Source organism: Alosa sapidissima, chromosome 19 (genome assembly GCF_018492685.1).
Source record: "Alosa sapidissima isolate fAloSap1 chromosome 19, fAloSap1.pri, whole genome shotgun sequence".
NCBI lineage: Eukaryota > Metazoa > Chordata > Actinopteri > Clupeiformes > Clupeidae > Alosa > Alosa sapidissima.
Genome location: NC_055975.1, coordinates 14,128,379 through 14,142,775, shown reverse-complemented (window position 1 = coordinate 14,142,775; position 14,397 = coordinate 14,128,379). Strand labels below are relative to the sequence as shown.

At 44.5% G+C, this 14,397-nt stretch overlaps 1 protein-coding gene across 1 annotated transcript in view; it reads right to left on the bottom strand.

Moving 5' to 3' along the window:
- The window catches only part of si:ch73-242m19.1, a 19,955-nt gene extending 5,558 nt beyond the window's left edge, over nt 1-14,397 (bottom strand). The window contains exons 1-34 of the mRNA XM_042072909.1: nt 14,161-14,397; nt 13,968-14,040; nt 13,762-13,872; nt 13,310-13,423; nt 13,028-13,222; nt 12,600-12,693; nt 12,290-12,438; nt 12,014-12,166; nt 10,902-11,003; nt 10,561-10,722; nt 10,357-10,421; nt 9,920-10,049; nt 9,395-9,598; nt 9,039-9,234; nt 8,528-8,661; nt 8,107-8,307; nt 7,695-7,816; nt 7,156-7,384; nt 6,774-6,976; nt 6,384-6,536; nt 6,022-6,115; nt 5,798-5,932; nt 5,580-5,662; nt 5,162-5,273; nt 4,969-5,018; nt 4,593-4,769; nt 3,541-3,658; nt 3,086-3,248; nt 2,484-2,622; nt 1,901-2,054; nt 1,613-1,708; nt 1,228-1,395; nt 859-1,067; nt 508-646 (exon numbers count right to left, since the gene is read on the bottom strand). Coding sequence (XP_041928843.1) covers nt 508-646; nt 859-1,067; nt 1,228-1,395; nt 1,613-1,708; nt 1,901-2,054; nt 2,484-2,622; nt 3,086-3,248; nt 3,541-3,658; nt 4,593-4,769; nt 4,969-5,018; nt 5,162-5,273; nt 5,580-5,662; nt 5,798-5,932; nt 6,022-6,115; nt 6,384-6,536; nt 6,774-6,976; nt 7,156-7,384; nt 7,695-7,816; nt 8,107-8,307; nt 8,528-8,661; nt 9,039-9,234; nt 9,395-9,598; nt 9,920-10,049; nt 10,357-10,421; nt 10,561-10,722; nt 10,902-11,003; nt 12,014-12,166; nt 12,290-12,438; nt 12,600-12,693; nt 13,028-13,222; nt 13,310-13,423; nt 13,762-13,872; nt 13,968-14,040; nt 14,161-14,294 — 4,761 coding nt within the window. The 5' untranslated portion in view covers nt 14,295-14,397. The remainder of the gene's footprint in view (nt 1-507; nt 647-858; nt 1,068-1,227; nt 1,396-1,612; nt 1,709-1,900; nt 2,055-2,483; nt 2,623-3,085; nt 3,249-3,540; nt 3,659-4,592; nt 4,770-4,968; nt 5,019-5,161; nt 5,274-5,579; nt 5,663-5,797; nt 5,933-6,021; nt 6,116-6,383; nt 6,537-6,773; nt 6,977-7,155; nt 7,385-7,694; nt 7,817-8,106; nt 8,308-8,527; nt 8,662-9,038; nt 9,235-9,394; nt 9,599-9,919; nt 10,050-10,356; nt 10,422-10,560; nt 10,723-10,901; nt 11,004-12,013; nt 12,167-12,289; nt 12,439-12,599; nt 12,694-13,027; nt 13,223-13,309; nt 13,424-13,761; nt 13,873-13,967; nt 14,041-14,160) is intronic.

Genomic DNA, 14,397 nt, shown 5'->3' with positions numbered 1-14,397 from the left:
TATCCACAAACTGTTGTAAACATATGTACATTGTTGCTGCGCAAATATACATTTTGGTGACTATGTTTCAGCGTTAATCTCATCTAATGAGATGGATGGAACACAGCAAGTCCATTCTTGGTTTAATTGTGGAGACGGCCACACGGAGATCATCCTCCACATTTAGACGCGATCTGTATTTGTTTTTAATATATGTCAGTGCAGATAAAGTCTTTTCGCACAGGCATGTGGAGCCAAACGGCGTCAGTACGTCCATCGCGGCCTGTGGATATTCCCTCTCGACTGAAATCCAGAACTCAGCAAGCGTCTTGGAATTCTCAACCAGTGCGTCCTCCATGCTGGCTGACAGATGACTTGCGGTGGTTTTAATTTTTTCCAAATTTATTTGATTTATGGAAATCATTTCGCGACCCACCCCTCACCGTCCCGGACCCCCCGGGGGGTCGCGACCCCCACTTTGGGAACCCCTGATCTAGTGATCTGTACAATGCAATGTTGTCATAGCACCTCCCAAGTCCTCAGCTCCACCTCGGAGGCTCCAGCAGGGGGCGGCAGAGGCTGGCCATCCACCAACAGGGCCTCATACTCTTGCTCAGACCCCAAGTGCTGCGCTAGAGCCTTCATACTGGGGTACTGGATCTCCTGTCTGTAATACACAAACAAAAACATAACCATGATGCACACCTACTTTAAAATGTATTAGCACCCAAACACAAACACAAAGACACACCCACTCATATTGCACAACACGCTGTAATACCGCTGTTTCAATTAGTGATTACAGCCATAAAAAACAGAACTTTTTTTTGTGTTGCTTCATCCTGTAAGCGCAGGCAGAGCCACAGGGCCGTTCTGCACCTGTAGAGTGTGGTAAAGTGCTGGTAGTGAGTGGGGCTGTGGATGTGCTGGACGCCCAGTCTGTGACAGCCCCAGATCTCCTTCAGCGTTTCCAGCTGCTTCCACAGTAGCAGGAAGCCTCTCTGCTGCTCCAGGCCAAAGGTGGGGTCTCTGGGTCTCTTCACAGAGCAGTCTCCATCAGCCTCAGCAACAACACATTCCTCCGGCTCCTACAGAAGAAATGTACTTGGTCTTATATTTCTGACACATTTCTAAGTCAAAACTGTGTCAGAAATGTGTCTGAAATACAGTGCAAGACCAACTATATTTTCACACCCGAAATGCTCTGTGTATTTTAAGGGACATACAGTAGGATAAGTGGTCATTTACCTGAGTTTTATTTCTCTGCACATCATCAGTGGCCTGTGCAGTCATGTCCAGCTGGAGAGTACCCACTACCTGCCCACTGCTCAGCACCTCCTCCAGCTGCAGAGACACGCCCAGCAGCTCCCCATTGGCCACCTGCCGGCTGCGCTCTCCTAGGCCACTCAGACACAGCTGGAGTAACAGTTAACCAATCAGGAAAGATGACTCAGACCCTTGACAGACAGCTAGATAACACCATCAGCTGAAACTCCCTAACTTACCAATAAAGAAGACCCTAGTTAGTCAAAATACACCAGACCCCTATGAGGGATGTGGTGTATCACACAAAGGGCAGAGGAGGATGACAGAGCTGATGCAATCAAACCAACATAGGACAAATGCACTGTACCTGCATGCAGAACTCTATAGGGGGAACGTCCCAAACATCCAGAGGATGGAGTCCGTGGCACAACATAAACCATCTCCATGGAAACAGTCTTTGCGCCTGCAAAAAAAAATAAAAAATCCTGAAGGTCCTCTGCTCTCTATGAACCACACTAATAGCTCTTTGCACACAGGCATACACAATGTACTAAGACCTGTCAGACAAACTGAACAGGTTAATGTGATCATGTGACATTAGCCTGAGGTCAGGTAGCACCCCACCTGACATAAATAGAACAGGTTAGTCATTCACCTGAGGGCAGTCTGGCTCCAGGGGCTGGGGCAGAGGCAGCTGGTAGCTCTGGTCACTTTTTCTCAAGCTGTCACTCAAGAGGGGAAGGGCGTGTCCCATGTTGTCATTCACACTGTGATAGGCTGCAGTGTTTCCAGTGGACAGGAATGTTTTTCTTAAAGAGGCAGAGCAAACATTTGTGAAAAAGTAGAAGTATGTAAAAACCATGTTGGGATACACAAGCAGCATTGTAAAGTGTATTTACATAAGAAGGGTAGCCTGGATAGCGCCACCACTTCTCAATGAGATGTGGTCTGGGAACCAAACGTTCATTTTCTCGTATTTGAAAAAAATGCCCAGATCCGTTTATTGGGTGCCACGGATGTCTATCAAATGCGTCTGTGCATAGCTCATCATCGTCTTGCTTTCCCCCTGTTCTGTGATTGGTTCCCTATCTGAGGCAAAAAATAGGGCGGTAGTTTCCAGGCTGCCTTAGCAGCGTGAATCAAATCGCGCGCAAGGCAGCATGGGAACACCCAGGCTATAAGGAGGGCATCACATTTGCATCAAACCATTCTGTCTACAGTTTCGAACTCCAGCTCACCTGATTGTGTGACGTGTGGCTGCATCAAAGAGCAGGAATAGCACCTGTCTGCGCAGCTGGAGCAGACGTCCGACGGCCTTCGGGCTGCGCGGGTCACAGAGAGAGTCCACATGCTGCTGAATGTCCCAGAGCTCAGCACCTTATGAGCACATGTTAGAGTGAAGCAGTAAGAACTGTGCCCCTCAGCATACAGAGAATCCATATAATATCTAAAATGATATAACCACATCACAGACTACTTCAACTTCAAATAAGTCTGCCATTAAATTTCAGCTCTTGTCTATAGGTGAGCAAGAGGGTCTTTCTTTTGCAGTAAGTTGATCAGCCCAAGAAAGTCAGTGTGTGTCGTGTATATGGTCAATTTTATCGGCATAGACCTGGTTTATTTAACACCAACGTAGACATTTATTGCACAGATATACAAACTTCACCAGTATTTTGAATGTCAGATGAGTGAATGGATGAAAGGTTGTGAGGGCACATACGGATGCACTAAGTGAGGAGATGTCAACTTGATTTAAACTGAACACACTTCAGCATTGTCCTAAATGTACAATTGTTGCTCTTTGAGTGGAAGGGTAAAAGGTTGTGAGGGGACGTACTGATACTCTCGGTCCCACCCCAGTCAGCTGTCAGAGTGCTTTGGCTGGCAGAGCTGAGGAGAGAGGCTGCATTCCCCAAGCGAGCAAAGCTGATGGTGTAACACACAATGTCATGAAGGGCAGAGGCGATGGCCAACATGTGCTGAAGTGCCCTTTGACATGTCTGGAGGACACACACAAACACACACACACATACACACACACACACACACACACACACACACACACACACACACACACACACACACAGAGAGAAAGAGGGAGAAATGAATACAAAAAATCAACACAAAAATACGCAAATAAACACACATACAAACACTTACAATCTCTTAGTAAATGTTTGCTTCATTCATGGTGTGTATATTATAACTGTGCTATGACTATACTGTATTGTATGCTAAATGTGTATAAACATTGAGAAACTACAGTTAGGTGTTTTCATATGAATAGCTTGCCTTCTCCTCCAAGCCTCGGAACATGAGCAGAGTCTCTGTGTAGTGTGGGAGGAACCACAGGTTGAGGAGAACAGTTCCGTCTGCTGACAACAGAGCTCTGGGGCGCTGCTGGAACGTTCTGGAATGGCATGACATACACACTCTAGCTCTAAAGGCTCTCACAGCTGACGTCTTTTAAGGTTAAGGTTAAGGCTACAACTTAAAGGTCAAGGTTAAACAGTGGTATAGGCCTAAAAGGTAGTTTCTGTTAAAGCAACACCAAAGAGTTTTTTGTATCTTAAAATAATGTTTCCAAAATCGTTTCAGTGGTTCATCAACTCGTAATAGGGTGAACAGCACTTCTGCATTCGCTTCGCGACCCTCTATCGGCTATGCAAGTTTGCCAGATCGGGTAGCGGATCTGTAGTTCGATGGAATAAGACATAAGAAACTACCAATTTGACTTGCTTCTGATGTCACAATACATCATACTTTCATAAAATCATGCAACATATTCTACCTTGTCTTTGGACATTGTTATTTGCAAAGCCGGTGCTGGATAAACAAAGTGGAGGAAAAATGGAGGAAAAGTGCTTTGGTGTTGCTTTAACTAGCTTGCAATTTAACCTGGTCTTGGACTGAAAAACAATATATATTCACTCCCTTTTTGGGGGCCTCTACTCAACATTTTCAGTGTTATCATCATACACATTACAGCTTAAGATCTCGAATTACAATTAGGCTTATTCACCCGGAGGCCAGAACGAGGCTACATACTTGCCATTACAGTCCAGCAGATGGTGGTGATAATGCAGTCCGTTTGCAAACTGCCAAACTCACTGAAGAAGAAAAAGAACAGGCCAGCGAACCCTTCTTCTTTTTCGGTGAGCTTTTTTTTTGGCAGTTTGCAAACGAAGTGCATTACCACCATCTGTTGGACTGAGGTGTAATGGCAAGTGTACCCTGTAGCCTCGTTCTGGCCTCCGGGTGAATAAGGCGAATGGATCCAATCAGATAAAACACACAAACAAAAAAGACCAATAACGACAAGTCTGTAAGTAATCAATCCTTACCTGGGATCTGTTGTGAGTGCCTTCTCTGAGTCCTGGTTTGATTTGGCTTCATTAGACCTACCCATCATGAAGTGGGTTTGGCAGATGGTAGGAAAGTCTTGCAAAAGTAATGTGAGGCTGTGGTACAGGGCAACAATCTGTGCTCTGACACAGCACTGAGACATGCTAACACTAAGCCTGCAAGGTGTGTGCAGAAACAAATACCTGGTCAGTAACATCATTAACAGGAATTTAAGTCACAGTAACATTCATTCAAGGTTTTCTTAAGGCAAGAACAACTCAGAAATAGCAAGATGCCAGCCTTCCATATGCCTCCCAATGCTAGTTCTTAACCTCCTGAAGAGGCCCCTGAGTCTACCAGCTGAAGCTCACTCACTTGGAGCAGAACTCTAGGATCAGCTTCCTCTTGGTCTTTGCTGCTTCATCCTGTGGTGGAGTGGGAGTTTATGGAGGAAAGCTCTCAGCCAGTTTTGATTATAGATAAGTCTGAAGGATGGTTAGTTTCAACATTAAGCTGCTAAAAAGCGATGTTAAGAGTTCTGCTCTGCCTGTGGGACTGTGTTACTAACCGTGTTCTGCAGAAGGGTTCCTGTTGCCTCCCTCCGCTTGATGAAGGCGTTCAGCATTTCATCTCTTGGCCGTGTCTTCTCCAGCTGGATAGACACAAATGACTCTGCAAGTCTGGAGAAAGAGGGATAATGAACAATTCATCAGTTATGGATAGACATGAATGACTGCAAATCTGGAGAAAGAGGGATATTCATCAGTTATGGATAGACATGAATGACTTTGCAAATCTGGAGAAAGAGGGATATTCATCAGTTATGGATAGACATGAATGACTTTGCAAATCTGAAGAAAGAGGGATAATCAATAATTCATCAGTTATGGATAAACACAAATGACTCAATCAGTTATCGCAACGGTAGAACACAGAACATCCATTCAAGTCCTTATTTTCACTGCTATTGCAAAGATTGATCTGACCTGTGCCTTGAGTCTGATGCATATCGTCTGGGTGCTTTACTGGAGGGGCTCCTCTCCTCTGGGTGTCTGCTCTCATGCTGAACCTGGAAGGAAGGTACTCTGAAGGAGCTCTGTCCAGTTCACCATAAATACAGCCATACAATCACAAGGTACCTAAATCCTGCCAATGTGGCCGGGGTCAGTGTGGTCAGAGAGAGAGAGAGAGAGGCCTACTGTACCTGCTGTGACCCTGCTGCAACTTCTGCCCAATAGCAAAGTGAGGCTTGCTTGATAGCACTGATCAATGTATTCTTTTGTGTCACCTGACATGCCAGGGTCACCTGCAGGTTTTCAATCCCTGATCCATACAAGAGCTGTGAAAATGGCAACTGAAATTACACACAATTTACAAAACACAAAATATATAGTTGAAGCCATACTTAACACAGAGTATTTCACTTGCTTGCATGACTGCCTCCCGAGTGTGAAAGCTGAATCTACCGATATGGTTGACATCAAGCTCCTGAATAGCCAGAGGCAGACTAGAGGGGACATATCTGCCAGGGACGTAGGAGAGTTCGCATCAGGACATCTGGCATCAGGTGGGCATCAAAACTACATTTACTGCTCTCCCTACAAACAATGGAACTCTAATGATTGAAATAATCTTCGCTGTTTCTTTAAATCAGAATTAAATTGCGAATTGCCAGCATAAGCATTTACCGGTAAATTATCTATCAGGTTAGTTTGTCTGCCCTAGCCTCCTGCCCTGGCCCTCTGTCAGGTAAAATTCAAACAGAATGCAAATGAAATGAAAAGCTGCACCTGTCCACACTGGTGTTGTCCTCCAGTAAAGCTGTGATGAACATGGGCCGCTGTTCAGCCACATCCTTCAGCACAGCAAACTCAAACTGAACAGGTCGCAAATACAGATGGAAGTCATCAAAGCCCAGTTCCAGAGCTAAAGATTTGTATAACCTTCAAACACAGAGACACAGTTCAACAACTTGTTAAAAATGTGTTTTTCCTCACAGTATCTTTCAGCTACGGTTTCCTGTTGCTGTCTATGAGCAATTTATATTGTCAAATTTGAGGATACAACAAATGAGATAACATTCCAATGACTTACCGGTATGTATATTTCATATGTCTATGCATCATAAACAACTGCAGTGTGTGTGTGTGTGTGTGTGTGTGTGTGTGTGTTGTCTTAACTGTGCAAGGTGTCCACTCTCTAAAGCAGCCTCCAGCAGACGATGGCGTATGGTAACCAGCTCCAGAAGGTTTGAGAACGTCTCAACACCAAGGAGCTGTCTGTCCCTCTCAGACCTAATTTCCTTCTCTTCTGCTGACCTCAGAACAGCCAGACCCACATCCCTCACCAGCAGAGGGTCCTCAAAAAACACCTCTGAAAACAACTAACAAAAAGGAAAAAGGTAAAAACTAAATTTATATATCTATCTTTACCATGCATCATTTTTTCTGTCAGTTGTTCAAAAATATATTTGTTGCTGTGTGTTAACCAACAACTTGCTAAATAGTATAAATCACTGGCACTTGCACAAGACATGTAGAACCTCTGTGAGCTCAAACCTACATCCTTCTGGATCTGGGGGCTGTAGAAGGCCCCGAGTGGAGCCTGGGTGTGCCAGTAGTGCAGGGCCTGCTTCAGGACTCTCTGTTCCAGAGCCACACGCTCCAGAACTCCATTGGCTCCGTGCAGTTGGCAGAGCTCAGCATGGGCCTTCCCCAGAGCCTGGTACACCTGCCGGGCCAGGCACAGCGAGGGGTGGACCTCCAGCAGGAAAACACTCTTCAGGGCAGGACTGTAACCACGGACACATATACATAAACAGACATTCATATAAGCATGCACACACGCACACACACACACACATATACACACACACACACACACACACACACACACACACACACACACACACACACACACACACACACACACACACACACACACACAAGCACACACAGTAACCATAACAAAGGATAATAAGTCTGAAATGTAAACATTACTCCTCACTTTGTCAATGCTACCAGGCTGTAAATTGTACCTATGAAACACACACACACCTGCTTTGCTGACTTTAAATAACATTGCACCACTCAAGCACAGACCTGCCTCCACAAAGAGTGACCAGCTGTTTGGGGGTGTAGTTTGGGGGCAGGCCAAACCCCAGAGTGGCCCTCCTGTCCTCCCTCCTCCACACCCGCAGGAGGTATCGACGCTGCTCATCAATCTGACCAGGAGCACACAAAATTATGAGCAAACATGTCTGGGCAAGAACTGAAACAGCACCTCATACTGTACATACCCCTAACGCCAATCTAAATGGGAACACATGATTTGAATATTATAGCACATTTCTTAACACGAAAAACATAGAAAACAAGAAACAAATACCAGCATTTACAATTACATTTTACATTTAATAGCTGACACTTTTATCCAAAATGACTTGCGTACTGTATGTCAATCATATTACATGGGCCATTCTCCCCAGGACCACCACCATTAAAAGTGCCTCACCTGCTGGTCCAGGATATGTTTGATGAGCTGCTGGTGCATCTGCATACAGACAAGCTCCTCGTGGTAGGCCTGTACGCAGTACTGGGCTGCTGGGTCCAGCTGAGGCCGGCGATGGATGATGTCTGTGATGACCTGGGCCATGGCAACCCTCTCCTCTGAGTCTGTTACGTGTTGGTAGGCCTCGAAGTAGCAGTTAAGCAGCTGGACACAAATATGCATGCAAACACACACACACACACACACACACACACACACACAGAGAGAAATACTGAGCAGGTACTGAGGTACTGATACTAAGATCCAAAACCTGTCTGTTCTCTATTGTCTTTGATTTGCCACTTGGCTGAGCAATGTCAAGCCTGACTAACTACAAAATGTAACAAAATATTGACAGAGATCACTTCCTCAAACAGCTGACTACCTGCATCTTTTTCTCTATAAATGTGGTCTCGCACATCCACAGATCCAGTAAAACAGCCTGACGATCCACGTCCATCCCAGCCCAAGAGTTCAGGTCCACCTTAGACTGACCTGAGGCTTCCGTCATACACCGCTCTGAAAGGGTAGACATGTTACACATGCACAAGTCATGCAGTCACCTTTAGATTCTCAGAGATAAACCATCATTATGTGCAAAAGACCAAAAAGACTTCATGTGGGATTATGAGTTGTTTAAAATGCCACATTTACAAAAACTACTATGTATTAAGCTGCTGTCTGAAGTATTTCAAGGTGCAACATCAAGGATTAGTTTGTTGCAATTTTCCTTTTTGAAATTCAACAAATGCTGAACCTAAAACCAAACAGACTTCCAAATCTTCATAATCCTTCAATCCTCAATTGGCAGACAGATATCCATACTTCTTTCAAAACCACAGTCACACATCATCTACCAAGTGACTTCACTATGTGGACGAGTAGATGCTTCCTACCTCTGCTCCTGGTCTGGATGTAGTGGGAGGCTATGAGGAGGAGGGTGTGCTCTAGCTCCTCCAGGTCTCTGAGAGCTGCATCATACACCACAAACAGACCCATCTGGTCCTGGGTGCGCACCTGCCTACCCTCTCCGCTGTAGTAGTCGTGGTGGTTCTCCACCTCTGGGAACTCCATAAACTCAGAACAGTGGACCTGCATACACATACAAATACGTATTACATACACATACAGGTGGCAGGCAGGCCTTCTTCTATACTATGAGATGTGTAAAAATCATCGTCCATCAGCTATTCCTAATGGATTCATGTCTTTATGAACAAATCTGTGTTTGCAACTATATCCTGTATCTCACCTGGTAGTCCACAGGTGTGCTGTAGATCTGGTGATGAGACCCTATACCGCCTCTGGAATCCACGTCTCTCCTGACTGCACTCATCCAGCCCCATTCCTCCCTCCTGTTCTTCAGCTCTCCACCCTCCATCACCACAGCCGCCGTGTCAAAGGTCAGCGTCCTCTCCACAGACCGCATGTAGTTCAGCATGTTCAGACAAGCATTCTGGAACCAGCATGGCAACAGAAAAGTAAAACTATGACAACAATTAATCCATGTTAAAGATCCATTACTATTTTAACCACATATCTCCACCTGCAGTCTGGTAGATGACTATGTATATGAGTCTATGAAGATTACATGCATAGAAATGGTTTTAAAGCTGTAATCCTCACATAAAGCCTTTCCCAAAATCCCACAGGTTTCTTAAAAGCTGAAAAGCATTTTTTACAGCTTAAACAGTCAAACACTAGGAGAAAGATAATTTCAACACAGAATTCACACATCCGGTTGGTTCCGTGACCATAAGTAGAGTGTACCCTTCACCTGTAGCTCCCGGATCCTGAGGTAGCGCAGGTAAACCAGGGAAAGGTACGCGCCTCTGGACTCTGATGAGTCTACACCTCCATCCCCTAAGTACTCCTCAAGCCCCAAGAGCTCAGTGCTGCTGCCAAGCCTGTAGTGACAGACAAATGGAGAGGAGACATTTGGGGACAAGTAGGTGTCCAATCCTAAAGTAAAATAGGCTCAATACATACAAGAATGAAGCAAATACACAACACTTAAATAGTCTTTGCTAAATAACCTTGCTGCCTACTGTACATGACAGACCTTATTCCTCCATGATAAACCACCTGACTGATTATAAGACAAGCCAATACTTTAAAATATAATTTGTTAATCTTACACAATTCTGAAGACAATAAATTCAACAAAAAATGTCAAAACACAACAAACAATTCCTTTAAATTAATTTTACTTACCTTGACTTCCTTAATCCTTCGTTATCGTTTTGCAGAGATGATGCACTTTGTTTACCCATGGAATCCTGGTGGACAGATCATTTTTCTTTAATACATGACCTTTCAATATGACAAAATTCAGCATAATTTGAAAGTGAGCCGTTTCAAGTAAATGCTCAGACTGCACCAGTAATTTGAAAGTATTTCTATATATAACAGGTGTACCTGAGAAGTAATGACAGTGTTGTATAGACTGCTCCATATCTGTGAGGTACTGTTTCCTCCTCTGGACTTTGGGTCCAGTGTGGAAGGCCCCACGCTTTCGGGCTTAACCACAGAAGAAGCATGCTGTCTCAAAGCCTCCATAGCTTTATCAGCATCTGACAACTAGGTTTAGAAAATGTTTTTATTTTTTTGGTGCAAATCATATGACAGAGTGATTGAATCACTGTTCAAAACGTTTAGACAAACTACAAAATGATCCTGTAATACTAGCAATTATGCAGATGTAAACTGGACAATTTCATAGCATTTTAGCCACATCTATTAAAACAGCACCTGCATACCTGACAACACTTGCACAGATTCTGTAGTAGCTCATCCAATGAGTTCTGCTCCTTCAGTTTGGTGATGAACTTCTGCTGCCAGGGGTCATGCTTGGGCTTAGTCTGTAAAAAAAAAAAACTTGGATTTTAACATGAGAAAGAGAGTGTAGTGCAGTGGTCGCCAACCCGTCGATCGCGATCGACCAGTAGATCTTTAGGACTTGCCCAGTAGATCCCGAGAATAACAGGACAATTAAAAACAGTCACCAAATTCCCACATGTTTGCCAACGTTTACAGAGCGTAGCCGACATTTCAGCGCGGTATAGGATAGCGCATGATTTATTCAAGACCTAGCCATCATAATGCGAGAAATTCCTGCATACATTTACAGTGCTGTCTGATAACGTTAATCTAATAATGGAGCAGCGTGAATGCGGGACCGGACGAACCAACTTCTGACTTGAACCGAACGTAACCCCATGCAGACACACACGCGCACAGCACCACTTTGCAGGTGCGCGCTCTCTCTCGCTCTCGCTCTCTCTCTCTCTCTCAACAGGACTTGTCACTGCTGAAGTCAAATTATGCTAAGTGTTTCTACATCAACTGCTAACTGACAGAAAATAAAAAACAAAAGTTTAGCGATCAGGAATTTGTTCTCCATTTGAAGAATGTAATCGATTGCGGACCTGCACAGACACGGAGTGCATTGTAGGCCTAGGCTTAGGTTACTTTCACTTAGAGTGCGCATTAATTACGTGAAAGATGCTTCATACCAAAACAGCGATTAAACATCAAATTTATCATGACGTATTGTCACAAACACTTACTCCAATTAGAAAATCAAAACCAAAATCATGTAAGTAAAGACTATGTTAAAGTGTTGTTATCTCATTGACGCCTGTATAAGGGGGTAGAGGATGTGATATTTTTGACCTGATACATTTGCCTAAATAAAAGGCCTTAAATTGGAAGTATTTTAGCTTTGATTTTCTTTTGACGCTTCAAGGTAGATCTTGCCTTTGTTCAGGGCGAGGTTAGGGATCTTGGGCTCAAAAAGGTTGGTGACCACTGGTGTAGTGGATATAGCAGAGGAGAAGGAACTGAGAGCCAAGTCCCGCGTGTGTCTCACCTGGAGGAAGGGAACCCAGTTGGCCTCCTTCCTCAGGGCGACCCCGGTGCCCTTCCTCCCCAGCTGCCCCTCCAAGGCCTCCGAGCTGCCGTACTGCTCCAGGGCCCTCTCCTCCTCTTGCTTCTGGAAGATCACCCGGAACTCCTGTGATACCTACCGCAGAATAACCACCATAACATCACAGAAAACATTGCTGGATCTTCAATTCATTTTTTCCAGAATGTATAGGCCTTGACACTGTATTAATCAATGGTATTACTGTATGTGCATACAGACCACTCTGAAGAGCTCCATCTGATCAGCGGGGGTCCTGAGGTCTGGAGTGCCACATTGCAGCTGGAAGTGGGACAGGAGGTGCTGCAGCTGCCTCTCACACTGGTCAAGCCTCAGCATATGAACAGGAACCCCAGTCGTTAAAGACACTCCTGTTGGAGAGGGCATGGAGAGGGCATGGATTACTACTACAACATTTCATCACAAACTCCAGAGACTGTTCCCAAGTCATGAATATATATTTAGTTTAAAGACCTGTGAAGATAGCTTATAAAGTATGTTTGTTGACTTCTCGGGTATATATATATCACACCTGCCAGCTGTTTGGTGGAGGAGGAAATAACATCTATTACAGTCATTCCAGACACCATGTCTTTCCTCTCACTTGCAGGTAGGTAATGGAGAACCTGCAATTAAAGCACCACAAAGATCTTGTAAAACATAACCAAGCACAGATGTCTGTAGAAAAAAAACAGCTCATTAAATTCTACAAAAACTTCCACAGAATGAGGTGAAATCTCAAAAAGATTCCTTGCATTTGCAATGAAGGGTTCACCTATCCAAAATCTAACCCAGCATCTTTTCATATTTTTCATATTTTTTATCTACTCCCAAAATATTTTAACAATTACATAATCCCCATCACCTTAAATTTCCTCCTACAACAATGAGAGATAAGGCAGGTGGTAATTGAAAAGTGATTCTCTGCAGTACGGTCTATATGGCTGGCTGGGTGTCTACCTGCAGAAAATTGTGGACAGATTTCAGGGAGTGCAGATGGGTCACCAGCCACTGGAGGTAGATGACCACATCTTCCTGGGAGAGTATGATGTTTGGGCTTGCCCTTCTGGTCAGGAGTCTCTCTCTGGACACGGCCAGCCTGCGCGCTCGCTGCACTGCATCTTCATATTCCTGCACCAGCAGGTCCATCTGTCCCTGAAGACACACCAAAAAGGAGTCTGGCAAGCGGCCAAAAGCAAATGTATTTTATGGGCCACAATCTCCTCACCTGTCATAACTTACCTTGTAGGAAGGATACAACCGTTCTAAAACTGTGGAGTGGCGACAGAATCTCCTCCACCTCAACATGAGCAGGTGTTTGCATTGTGTCAACTGATTGGAACGGTCCAAGTAGTGCTGGAAGGGAAGACTCCAGTTGTTAAGGGGGGGAGTATATATACAAATACAAATATATTATTTGTATTTATTATATACAAATATATATGTAGCCCAAATAAATCTAAAATTCTACTGTATAACTCAGACATCTGATGCAAGTCTGCAGGGGCGTCAGACTGGGGATAAAACCACTACTGATTATAGGGGCCCAAGGGGAGGGAGGGCCCTGGAAAAGTCTGGATTATATTTTATTTTACCTGGGTTGAGGAACATGGGGGCCCATCAGGACTGACTATGCAGGGGCCCAGGATCTTGTGCTACATCCCTACAAGTCTGTGAGAAGCACTCGTCCTCACCTGGTGCAGCAGAAGAGGAAGACTTTCAGGTGTGTATTCCCGATTGATACAGCTCTCCAGCTCCTGCTGAATGACCTCCGCCGGGGACACATGAGGTCGTGCAGCAGGGACCTGTTGAATACATGCCACATTGAGAAATATGTAACTTGAGCTATTCAAAACAACTTGTCATAACAATTCCAAAAGTTAGGCTACACTGCACCAACCTGCAAGAGTCTTTTCAAACACTGTTCTCTCTCCACACGAAAGTAAGAAATGTCCTTAGGAATTTGCACCGAGCTAAAATATAAATTATCGAGATATTAGGTGGATACCTATGTGTGGCACCAAACTTGACAATCAATTCATCATTAACAGATTAGTCCCGCCAGTCAACTCGCCAATTGCGTTTGATCATACCAGTATGATTTCCCAATAGTCCCTTGAAGAAATACGTTTTCTGCTCGAAGTGCATCCAACTGCGCGGCCAGCTCGGACTCCATCTGATCCACGCGCACCGATGCAGATACTTTGTATGTTCTGCATCTGGACATGACTAGGCCTGAGATTCTGAGAGGGAATGTGCTCTAACTGTTAACTTACCTAAGCCTGCCTTAAATAATATGTCAAAACGGTCAAAGAGCTCTTTCTCTAGAC